The sequence below is a fragment of the Podarcis liolepis genome (assembly GCF_965112155.1).
Source record: "Podarcis liolepis genome assembly, chromosome: 13".
Taxonomy (NCBI): Eukaryota; Metazoa; Chordata; class Lepidosauria; order Squamata; family Lacertidae; genus Podarcis; species Podarcis liolepis.
In genome coordinates this window covers 52,168,145-52,181,069 of record NC_139573.1, presented here as the reverse complement: position 1 = coordinate 52,181,069, position 12,925 = coordinate 52,168,145, and the positions used below count along the sequence as shown (strand labels likewise).

The 12,925-nt window shown below is 41.3% G+C and overlaps 1 protein-coding gene and 1 long non-coding RNA gene across 2 annotated transcripts in view; both read left to right on the top strand.

Moving 5' to 3' along the window:
* The window catches only part of LOC310692424, a 67,725-nt gene that overhangs the window by 51,238 nt on the left and 3,562 nt on the right, over positions 1-12,925 (top strand). The window lies entirely within an intron of this gene.
* Positions 1-12,925, top strand: part of TECRL (trans-2,3-enoyl-CoA reductase like) — a 35,555-nt gene that overhangs the window by 20,910 nt on the left and 1,720 nt on the right. The window contains exons 7-11 of the mRNA XM_083473311.1: positions 2,009-2,081; positions 5,391-5,434; positions 7,027-7,084; positions 8,704-8,789; positions 11,736-11,781. Of these exons, the coding sequence (XP_083329437.1) occupies positions 2,009-2,081; positions 5,391-5,434; positions 7,027-7,084; positions 8,704-8,789; positions 11,736-11,781 (307 nt within the window). The remainder of the gene's footprint in view (positions 1-2,008; positions 2,082-5,390; positions 5,435-7,026; positions 7,085-8,703; positions 8,790-11,735; positions 11,782-12,925) is intronic.

Genomic DNA, 12,925 nt, shown 5'->3' with positions numbered 1-12,925 from the left:
TAACTTTCTCATACCACAAATATGCATGCTAACGACATCTATTATCATGACCTTCAACGTCTAAAACATCAGTATTTTTTAATAATATCCATTCCCTTAGCCAGCATAGACAGGATGCCTCATAATATAATCTTAAATCCGGTAAGGAGAATCTGCCTCTGTCTTTAGAGTCTATCAGCAATTTATATTTTATTTTTGGCTTCTTTCCCTGCCAGATAAATCTGGTAATATCTTTTTGCCATTCTCTGAAGTGACCTGCATTGCTGATCAAGGGTACAGATTGGAACAAAAACAACATTTTTGGCAATACTTTCATTTTAATTACCGATATCCTTCCCAATAATGATAGTTCATCCTTCCTCACACCTCTAATTTTTTCTTTATTGTATAGTTATCCTTAAAAATATTTCACTAGCTAAATTGATGCAGTGCTTGAGGCTTGTCTGGTACCTTCTTGGGTCCCAGCTGAAGTGCCCTCCGAGAGGATGTTTTCTCCCATTAGGGTTGAGCCAGCAAATGAAAGGAGCTTCAATCCATACCCTGGGGAGTACATAGATGCCTTCATGTCCTCCTCCTGTATATCCTTGCCTTCCAGCCCAGGGAATTTCCTCCTACAATATAGGATGCACTCTAGACTACGTACCTTCCAAGGCCTCTCCTTTCACTCAGATCTAGGGACCCCTCTCCTTGGATGCTGTGCTCTGCTCTCCACCACTTCATCCCCTTTTGAGGCAGCCTGGGAGATGGAGAAAGATGCCGTCTCCATTCCCCACCAAAACGAGGACTGCAAGCTTCTCACCCTCAAAAGGTCTGCTGTGCCAGCTGTCATAGCAAGGTTGTTATGGCTTGAAGAAAAGTGACGGGTGACTTGATAAGGAGTGATATAGGAGAAAGAGAGTCCTCGTTTTCCTCTCATCTGTAAAAGGCGTCATCTTGTTCACTTGAAGAGCCTGGTGGGGTTTGTGGCACAACAGGTGACAGCAGCGTTATCAAAGAGATTGCAAATCCAACTGAATAGTTGGCATCAGCAGAGACTGAGTTGGCTGCAAAGCATTATGACATCACAATGGGGACTGTTTCTCAGCCTCTGCTGTTGCTAGGCAAACTTTAAAAGTGCATTTTCTTGAAAAGGAGAATAGTTACAACAATTCTTGCTCCTCTGTTGAGTATTTTATCTACTTGGCAAAATTTAAATACTACCAGATTACAATAAAACTCCTGAGTGGTTTACAAAAGCACAACATTAAAATTATCAATATGACCGTTAAAAACATGTAAAAACATTAAAAAGATAATTAAAACCAACAGTATATTATTATTATTATTATTATTATTATTATTATTATTATTATTATACCCCACCTTTTCCCCTGACAGGGACTCAAGGCAGTTTAAATATTAAAACAAAAACAGCTAAAAACTTAGGGGGGAAACCAATGACTAAAAAACAATTAAACATGGATACAATTAAAACTGTATATATGCACATAATATATATATTAAGACCATACAAATAATTATAATAAAAACAGCATGGCGCCTGCCCCTTCATTAAAAGCAGTGAGTTCTCAAAATCCTGGTGGAACAAGGAAAAAAAGCCAATGCAATTCTGGGCTGCATCAATAGGAGTATAGCATCTAGATCAAGGGAAGTAATAGTGCCACTGTATTCTGCTCTGGTCAGACCTCACCTGGAGTACTGTGTCCAGTTCTGGGCACCACAGTTCAAGAAGGACACTGACAAACTGGAACGTGTCCAGAGGAGGGCAACCAAAATGGTCAAAGGCCTGGAAATGATGCCTTATGAGGAACGGCTAAGGGAGCTGGGCATGTTTAGCCTGGAGAAGAGGAGGTTAAGGGGTGATATGATAGCCATGTTCAAATATATAAAAGGATGTCACATACAGGAGGGAGAAAGGTTGTTTTCTGCTGCTCCAGAGAAGCGGACACTGTAGAGACAGTAGTTCATTTTGGTATATCCTTTCATTATCTCTATGTTCTCATTACAGGGTTGCACTTTTTACTGGGGGTTCACGTCTTGGCTTGCTTACTACATCAATCACCCACAGTACACTCCTCCATGTAAGTAATGCAAAGGGCACGTGTTGCACTAGAAACTTGCCTCATGCTACAAGAATTGGCCTATAGAGTTTGCGGCCTAGGACCTTTGTACTTACGGGACCGCCTCTCCTGGTATGTCGTGCAGAGGACCCTAAGGTCCATGAATAATAATAGCTTAAAGGTCCTGGACTCTAAGGAAGCCAGACTATCCTCTACAGTGGTGCCTCGCAAGACGAAATTAATTCTTTCCGCGAGTTTTGTCGTCTTGCGATTTTTTTCGTCTTGCGAAGCACAGTGTCGGGAAAGTTTTGGAAAAGCTTCAAAAATCACCAAAGTCTTTAAAAACCTCAAAAAAGGCTACCACACCGCGTTCTATGAGTTGCTCCTCGAAGTCAAGTCGCAACTGTATTAACGGTGTTAAGAAAAAGGAAACAAACTTGCAAGACGTTTCTGTCTTGCAAAGCAAGCCCATAGGGAAAATCGTCTTGCGAAGCAGCTCAAAAAACAAAAAACCCTTTTGTCTAGCGAGTTTTTTGTCTTGCGAGGCATTCGTCTTGCGAGGTACCACTGTACCAGGGCCAGGGCTTTTTCAGTTGCAGCTCCAACCTGGTGGAATGCTCTGTCCCATGAGACTAGGGCCTTGCAGAATTTGATCTCCTTCCACAGGGCCTGTAAGTCACAGCTATTCCACCTGGCCTTCAGTTTGAATTAGCCTGATCCCCTATTGCCTTTTCCCTTTCCTCTTCTATGAAGAAGAGGACCCCACATTTGAATTCTTCCCTGGTCTCCTTGCTGGCCCTAGTAGGACTTGGCCAGTTAGCCCTGGTGATCATTTGATGTCTACTGACTGGGTTCCCCCCCAAAAAAAATGACCCCCCCTGAATTTTCAAATTTTATTGATATTGATGCTGCATTTTATGTTATATTTTATGCTGTTTTATGCTGTTTTTAAGTCACATTTTAATCAGTGTTTTATGCCACCCAGGTTAGCCACCCTGAGCCCAGTTTTTAAACCAGGAAGGGTGGGGTATAAATAATTTTTATTTTTATTTTTTATATTTATATTTATATTTATATTTATATTTATATTTATATTTATATTTATATTTATATTTATATTTATATTTATATTTATATTTATATTTATATTTATATTTATATTTATATCAGGGGCTGTTTTTCCTTTTTTAAAGTCAGGATTTGAGAATTCCACACCAAAACAGGATGGAAATTTCTAGCAACATTTCAGATATTAGACAGGAAAGGAGGGAAGGAATGCAGAAGTCTAGCTTTAGAATCCAACCCAGTGAAGGGTCAGTAAAAAATACTGTCCCCGTGCTGAGGAGAGAATCGGAGTGGATAAAATTCCCCACTCTAGAACATTGACAGAGGATGATTTCAGACCATATTGTAGTTGGGGTGTAACTTTCCCTCATCTCAACAAGCCCCCAAGGGTAAAATTAGTTGTGAATTAGGAGACCTTATACATGGAAATCAATATATTTTCATAAGATGCTGACAGCGCTTTCTGTCCCTTGGAGCAAAACATGCAGAGACATGGAGAGGGATTGCACTGATGTCCCACAAATTCTGGATTGTACCACTTTATTATAAAAGCGGGAGGCTGTTCATATGCCTTGCATATTGTAATAAACTAATACACGGGGGGAGGGGGGAGCTTAAGCTAGGCCTCTTTCTGCCATTCTAGTTTTAAAACTACAGTGGTGCCCCGCAAGACGAATGCCTCGCAAGACGGAAAACTTGCTAGACGAAAGGGTTTTCCGTTTTGGAGGTGCTTCGCAAAACGAATCTCCTATGGGCTTGCTTCGCAAGGCGAAAATGTCTTGCGAGTTCCTGTGGGTTTTTCCCCCTCCCCCCCTTTTTCTAAGCCGCTAAGCCGCTTATCAGCTGATCCGATCAGCAGATAAGCCGCTAAAAGCCACTAATAGCACTAATCTGCTAATCCTTCAATGGGCTTGCTTCGCAAGACGAAAAAACCGCTAGACGAAGAGAATCACAGAACAGATTCTTTTCGTCTTGCGAGGCACCACTGTAATCAGATTCTCAGTCAGATCCAGAGTAGACCCTCCTAAGATGTACTAAAGACAGTATTTCACCACAGCTTCTGAGGAAACTAGAAATGAAGGGAACTCAGCTCTGCTAAAAACTGCATTGAGTGTATACCATTGCATTCAGAGCTTTGTTGTAGCATCTCAGACTTCATTCTCTGTCATGGAATTGCTTGGACCCCTCTCCATTTCTTAAGTTGCATGATTGAGGAAGGGCAGTTTTGGTTAGGGTTCAAAGGCACCAAAGGTACCAAAGGCACCCCCAGGCCCTGGCATGTTAATAATAATAATAATAATAATAATAATAATAATTTCTTATTTATACCCCACCCATCTGGCTGGGTTTCCCCAGCCACTGGGCGGCTTCCAACAAAACACTAAAATACAATAACTTATTAAACATTAAAAGCCTCCCTAAACAGGGCTGCCTTCAGATGTCTTCTAAAAGCTTGGTAGTTATTTTTCTCTTTGACATCTGGTGGGAGGGTGTTCCACAGGGCGGGTGCCACTACCAAGAAGGCCCTCTGCCTGGTTCCCTGTAACTTGGCTTCTCGCAGTGAGGGAACTGCCACAAGGCCCTCGGCGCTGGACCTCAGTGTCCGGGTAGAACGATGGAGGTGGAGACGCTACTTCAGGTATACTGGACTGATGCCATCACTATGGGATGCTATAGGGATGCCATCACTATGATTCAGGGTCTGAGGGACTCGATCCAATCTGGAGTCTAATTTAAATTCTGGGGTGACTGTCAGATTTCTAACAAATTAATCTTTTTGCTCCAAAATAGTTTTTCTGAAATATGCAATTTGCTTTTGGAAACCTGTGGCAGTATAATAGTCTTCTCTATAAGGTGATGTAGCAATAGAAGTCTCCTAGTTAGGCAACAGGTAAAATGAAGTTGGTTCCTGCCTGAGTTTGCGAGGCATTGATTCATAAGGAGAGGCACACATAGAAAAATCCCAGAGATGTCTAAAGATGAGGCTTCTAAGGATAACAAGGCCTATTCAATATATAACAGCAACAAAAAAGGCTTAAGTAGACTTCACATTATATGTAAGACTAAAGTGGAATCTAGACACATGTAAAAAAACGTTATGAGAATGCTTTTTTAGAAAACGTTTTGAAAAAGATATTGAATTTGCCATAGGTCACCATCGCCAGCTAGTGCCACATTTGTATAATGCACCTTACAACACACTTGAAATGTTTTAATTGCAGCTGTATAGCTGAGTCCTAATTATGTTTTCATTCTGTTTTCTAGCATTTGGGAACAAGCAAGTTACTATTTCTGCCCTTGTGTTTCTGGTATGTATGGGGAGGAAGTGAGGGAGGGTAAAAAAATTGAATGTGGCACACACACACACACACACACACACACACACAAACACTTTTGCATATACTCTCCCAAGACAGGCGAACAGATTTAACTTCACACATGCACATACATTATGTGTGTGTGTGTGTGTGTGTGTGTGTGTTGCTGAAATCCAAGTGCAATTAGGTCAAATTTACATTCTAAGTTAAACTAATTTAAGAATATATTGTGTGTGTGTGTGTGTGTGTGTGTTTGTATATATATATAATATATTCTTAAATTAGTTTAACTTAGAATGTAAATTTGACCTAATTCCACTTAGATTTCAGCTAAGCTAAAATCATATAACGGTACATAAAATAAAACAAAACAACAACAAACTGAAGTAAAATAAATATAGACTTCCCATCATTTCCCGATATAGTTGACATTTGTGATTTTGAATGTACTTATAATTATTACCTTACATTTAATATACTTTCTAATACTTTCTTACAACCTAGCGTACCGATTTTCCTTTATTTCTTAATATTTTATGTACACAAGGGTACATTCCAAATGAGACAATTGTGAACCCGGGCAGCAAGTCTGCCTGCAAAAAGATGACAAAGCTCTCCGTACCTTCACTATTAAAATACATCTTCCATGATTCCTCTCTGGATCAGGCCTGCACAGTGTATGACCATCAAAGCCAAATATAGTCCGCTAGTGATGGATAGCAGTGTATTTAAGACCTCGTAAATCTCTTGGCTCTGCTGCCTGCCTAGGACTGTAAAAATTGTGTATGTGTGTGAAGCATCTGGCAGGGAACAAATATTGGCTGGTGGCTTGTACGTAGGCTGGGTAGTCACACATTCTTGAAAGTAAATGCCACTGATATCTAAGGGTTATACTTCAAAGTAAATTCTCTGAGGACTGGAACATCGATTCAAGAAATGGATGAGGTCATTTGCGCAAGTCACCTTGTTGTTGATGTTACCAGGGCTCTGTGATGTGTGAGCAGTAAATTTTCCTTTCTTGATGCCCATGTTCTTTCAAATCGTGAAAGCCCTATCTCTCCCAGTGGGTGTGAATGGAAAATTTGTTGTGATTCTCCCTGGCTGATCTTATTTTATACAGTGGTGCCTCGCAAGACGAAATTAATTCGTTCCGCAAGTTTTTTCGTCTAGTGAATTTTCCGTCTTGCGAAGCACGGTGTCGGAAAAGTTTTGGAAAAGCTTCAGTCTTCAAAAACCTCAAAAAAGGCCACCAAGTCGCAACTGTATTAAGGGTGTTAAGAAAAAGGAAACAAACTTGCAAAAAACGCAAGACGTTTTCGTCTTGCGAAGCAAGCCCATAGGGAAATTCGTCTTGCGAAGCAGCTCAAAAACCGCAAAACCCTTTCGTCTAGCGAGTTTTTCGTCTTGCGGGGCACCACTGTATTTAGCCATTCCTCTAGACTGCCTTTCTTCTCGAGGGATCTCAGAGTGGTGCATAAAGCACCTTCATCTTCCCCATCATTGTGGGGACAAGCTAAATTTATGATTCTACAGTTAAAGCCTGAAAACCTAATGCTTTTTTATTTTTGCAATTTTTTTTCCAGTTGTGTGAAGCTGGGAATCATTTTATCAATGTTGCATTAGTCCATCAAAACCAATCAGGTCTGTAGTTTGATTATACTTGCTTACCTATGATAATCCTCCTAACGTTCCGTCTGTCTGGGTTAGAAATTCAAGTGACCATATTCAGGGGTGAACTTAGGTAATTTGGTATCCCGAGCAAGGACAAAATTTGGCGCCCCCTAAATATTTCCTAAAAGGGACGCGGGTGGCGCTGTGGGTTAAACCACAGAGCCTAGGACTTGCCGATCAGAAAGTTGGTAGTTCGAATCCCCGCGATGGGGTGAGCTCCCGTTGCTCAGTCCCTGCTCCTGCCAACCTAGCAGTTCTAAAGCACATCAAAGTGCAAGTAGATAAATAGGTACCACTCCGGCGGGAAGGTAAACGATGTTTCTGTGTGCTGCTCTGGTTTGCCAGAAGTGGCTTAGTCATGCTGGCCACATGACCTGGAAGCTGTACGCCGGCTCCCTCAGCCAATAAAGCGAGATGAGCGCCGCAACCCCAGAGTCGGTCACGACTGGACCCAATGGTCAGGGGTCCCTTTACCCTTTACCTTTAAATATTTCCTATTTTTCACAATAATTCATTTGGGGGCAAGTCTGTGAACACTCATCATGTTTCCTTATCTACATATGTATATGATTATATAAGAACACTCAAAGTACGCATGTCCCAATACAATGGCCTTTAATCCAGGGTCATAGTTTGGCCCAGTAGAAAATTAAATTTCCAGGAAAGGGAATAGGCAGCAAGTGGACAAGCCAGAGTGTAGGATACTTGGAAACATAATTTATTACAGATGAATGGAGGAGAAATGTGATTCACTACTCATTTAAAACAAAATCAGTCCAATTCATACTTTCCAAAATGGTATGTGAACCAAAACACATCTATTCTTTGAAATTTGCAGCTGTCTGAATTTTGTTTTGAAGTTCTTTAACCATGCAATGTTTACAAAAAAACATTAAATTAGGGGAAACTGCTTGCTAAAAATGTAACAGCATATTAAAATGTGTTTATTCGGAGAAATTCATGCAAAAATGTTGATTGATTCTTTTTTTAATTGCAAATTTGCTGCAAAATATTGACAACAGAATTTAACATTGGGAAACTGAGAAACTTTGAGAGATTTGACAGGTCCCTCTATCCCTGTATTCAACCAAGTTCAGCTCAAAGCAGACCCATTGAAATCAATGGACCTAAGTTAATAATGTCTATTAATTTCAGTGGGTCTACTCTGATTTAGTATGTCTCTTCGTCTAGCGAGTTTTCCGTCTTGCGAGGCATTCGTCTTGCAGGGCACCACTGTATTTTGTGGCCAGTTCCCTATGGTGGTAGTACCACCGCACTATTGTATATTCTGCATCTACACCATACGATTTAAAACACTTTGCAATTTGTTTTAAATAGTCCTTCCCCCCCACCCACTCAAATCCTGGTAACTAAGATTGTGAATGTGAGAAGAATCCTTTTGTTAGTCCTTTCCATATCGCTTGTTCTCAGGAATCCTTGGTTCAGAAGCGGTCACAGTTAAAATGTGTTTGAAGCTGATTTCTATCTGTAGTGTGGTCCGTAGACGATAGAAATTCATAGGTTGGAATTGACTTCTCATTCCTCAAACTGTTATAATGATATATTGGTTTTTTTCCTTTTCCTTATAGGCAATAAAGGCTCTTTCCCAAGCCCATCAATCAACCCTTTCACATGGTTGTTTCTGTTTGTTTCCTGTCCAAACTATACATATGAGGTATTATTATTATTATTATTATTATTATTATTATTATTATTATTAATTTATTTATTTTTCCCCCTTCTTGCCTTGCATCTGTGCCAGCTAGCTAAGCAAGTACTGTAAGTACTTTTAATTCACTTACAGATATCTCACTAGAATACCTAACTGTGAAGATACATAGAATGAAAGGGTTTAAGTTCAGTGAGAAAGAGGAGGATTGGTTTGAGAAGATATTGAATTATCTGGGTAGGTTTGAACAATTTGGGGCAATTAAAATGTTAAAAGTTAAGTAAACCTTGTGGAGGGAGGAGTGTTAAGGTATATAGAAGTGTACATATGGTTGATTTGAATATATTATTGAATATTATTGAATATGTATATTATTGAATATGTATACTCAATGTATCAGCCGCCTGGAGGGTTTCACTGTTTGTGTTTTGGTGGTTGGTAAAAATAAAATATTTAAAAAACTAAAAAAAAAAACCCTTACAGATATCTCACAGTGAGTTCTGCTTTGATCCAGGTCGCTCACGGCTTCCAGAGGAGCTGTCTTTGAAAAAGGTGTTGGCTTATAAAATGAGCTTGTTTTACAAAAAAATAAAATAAAATAAATGGTGTGGTGATCACACAGGGTCCCTGGACGTTTCACCATCTATTGATCCCTGTGCCACCACTTTATTTCTCACTGCCACCACCCAGGCCCTACCGGGTAAAATACTGAGTCCAATCAGGGTTAAATTGGAACATAAACCTCTGTTTATTTATTGCAGTTTAACAAGCGTGTGGTTTCATAAACGGTATTGGTCCATTACAATCATAGGGTGCCTATCCAGACCTAGAACTTCCACTACCTGCTCTCATTCACCAAACCACCTCTCAGATATTTACTTGCCCCTAACTGTTCCTGACTCAGCTTATTTCTCTACACTAACTCAACCTACCCACAGACTCTATCCCAATTCACTCCCACTTCAACCACCCAACTCCCAATGAACTCCCCTTTCGCCCCGCCCAGAGCTGGTTTTATAGTCCCTCTGACTCCACCCCCCCTGGGTGGAGTAACCTGTTTAACTATTTCACCTCCAGCACTTGCTCCTATATGTTAACGTCACAGATGGTTTATAAGCTTTGTCCTGAATCTGTTGGAAGATTCAGGGCAGATAAAGCAAAGTACTTCTTCACACAGCATATGGGTAAACTATGGAACTCACTTCCCCCACGGGGCCAAGGATGGCCACCAACTTTGATGGCTTTAAAAGAGTATTGGACAAATTCATGGAGGAGACGGCTATCAATGGCTACAAGCCAGGATGGCTATACTCTTCTTCCACAGATGGAGGCAGCAATGCTTTTGAATTCCACTTGCTTTAAACCACAGGAGAGGCAAATGTTCTTGTGCTCGGGTCCTGCGTTTTGGTTTCCCACAAGCATGTGCTTGTCTACTGTAAGAACATAATCTATGGGACCACTTCTCCTGGTATGCCCCGCAGAGGACCTTAAGGTCCATGAATAACCATAGTTTAGAGGTCCTGGGCCCTAAGGAAGTCAGACTGTCCTCCACCAGGGCCAGGGCCTTTTCAGTGATGGCTCCGACCTGGTGGAATGCTCTGTCGCATGAGACCAGGGCCCTTCATGATTTAACCTCCTTCCGTCAGCCCTGTAAGACAGAACTATTCCGCCTAGCCTTTAATTTGAATTCGCCTGATCTTTCATTTCCCTTCTCTTCCTTCCCCCTCCCCTTTTATGAAGATTACTCGCTCTGAGACCCCACAGCTAATTCTCCCCTGGCCTCCTCGCTGGCCCAAGTAGGACCAATTCAGTCAGCTAGCCCTGGGGATTATCTACCGTATTTTTCGCTCTATAGGACGCACCGGACCATAGGAGGGGGAGAACAGGAGAGAAAAAATTCTCCCATTCTCTGCTCAGTGCCCCTTCAGTGAAGCAGCAGGAGAAACAGAGCCCCTTCCATTTCTCCTCCCGCTTCGCTGAAGGGGCACTGCGCAGAGAGGGAAAACTGTGCAGCGCCCCTCCAGCGAAGCGAAGCTTGGAGAGCAAGATGGATCGTTGTGCACCAACCCCTCTCGCTCTCCAGGCTTCAGGCAGCTATCCGCAAGCCTTCGGAGAACAGCGGGAACTCCTGCTGCGCTCCAAAGGCTTGCGGATAGCTGCCTGAAGCCTCCGGAGCTCAGCGGGAGTTCCCGCTGCACTCTGCGGGCTTCAGGTGGCTTCAGCGAAAGCAACGTGAAGCCTCTGGAGCACAGAGGGAGCTCTCCCTCTGCACTTCGGAGGCTTCCCGTAGCTATCGCTGAAGACAAGGAGCCTGCATTCGCCCAATAAGACGCACGCACATTTCCCCTTAATTTTTGAAGGGGAAAAAGTGTGTCTTATAGAGCGAAAAATACGGTAATTGATTTTTTATTTTTGAATTTTGTTGTTATTCATTTTTTATACTGTATTTCATGCTGGTTTTATAATTATGTGTTTTAAAGTGTTTTAAATCTGTTGTTAGCCGCCCTGAGCCCAGTTTTTGAACCGGGAAGGGTGGGGTATAAATAAATTATTATTATTATTATTATTATTATTATTATTATTATTATTATTATTATTGCTGTATTAGATGGGTCATTGGCCTGATCCAGCCAGCTCTGTTGAAGCTCTTTGGTAATGTGCATGGTTTGCCTTCATAAGGCCACAGCTAATTTGTGGTTCCAGCAAGGATGCTAAGGAGAACCGCAACCTGGTTTCTTGAGTGAAGCTTTGAAATCCATTTTCACAAACTGGACCCTTAACCTTCCTGGGTCTGCCTTTGTAACAATAGTTCTAGTAGAATCCAGCTGCACTCCAAGTCTCCTCCCACCTGTGATGCATATTTTGTCACCTTTGTGTCCACTCACCTACCAGTGCTTTGCAACTGTTTATTGTTAAGTGAACTGTGATTTTTTCCCCCTTCATTTGCAACAGATTGGCTCTTGGATGAGCTTTACAGTGATGACACAAACATTGCCAGGTAAGAGCAGAAATAGTTTCCAGCTGGGATCTTTGAATAAGCTTGTTCACCATCACCCAGAAAACATTCTAGATGAGAAAAATGATCATATCCTAACTGAGTCAACTATTTGTCGTTGATCATCTTTTCAATAATGAATTTAAATATACCTGTATATTATCAATATACATTTAAGTGTGATGGAAGTGCACTGCATTTAAGCACATTTGTTTACAGGCTTGGTGTGCGTCCACCTCACTTCTACCATGCTTAAAAAAGCATGTCTCTGTTTAACCTTTGAGACATTGGAAGGAAGATCAGGGAGCATAACTTGAACTGTAATGGACTGAAGTTTTCAAATGTTGTATGAAGGAATGGAAATGTGTAATATTTTCTTTTTCTTTCCCTACCATGATTGTGAACCAGAAAGCAAAAGAAACAAACTTTCAGCCCTGCTGATTAAAATTGGCACCACTAACCAATCAGCTAAACCATGGGTAGGCAAGCTAAGGCCCAGGGGCCGGATCTGGCCCAATCGCCTTCTAAATCCAGCCCACGGACGGTCCAGGAATCATCGTGTTTTTACATAAGTAGAATGTGTTCTTTTATTTAAAATGCATCTCTGGGTTATTTGTGGTCTGAGGGACAGTGGACTGGCTTCCTGCTGAAAAAAATTGCTGACCCCAGAGCTAAATCTTTGTTGATTAACCTATCAAATTCATTAAAAAGCCCATACCCCTTTATGAAATACATTTTTTTCCACTGTGTATTTCTGCTTGCCCCTGCTAACACTGGTATTCAAAATATGCCCCTCTAGTTTCCCTGTGCTAAGATTGCACTTGCAGCACTGATAATGTACCTGATCCAGATGATTAAGAACCTTTATTAACTTCAGTTGTAGAGAACTAGGAATGAACTCCCAGTGAAATAAGTGGGAGAGGAACATGTTTACCTTTGACTGGATTATATTTATCTTGCTTGGATGATGCCCACTATCCATATGTAAATCAGTGGTAGTCAACGTGTTGCCTTCCCATCTTCCCTGACCATTGGCCATGTTGACTGAGGCTGATGGGAATTGGAGTCCACATTACATTGAAGGGCATTACAGTGGCTACCCCTGGTGTAAAGTAATTTTAGAGATGGGTAAAACCCACAAGTTTTG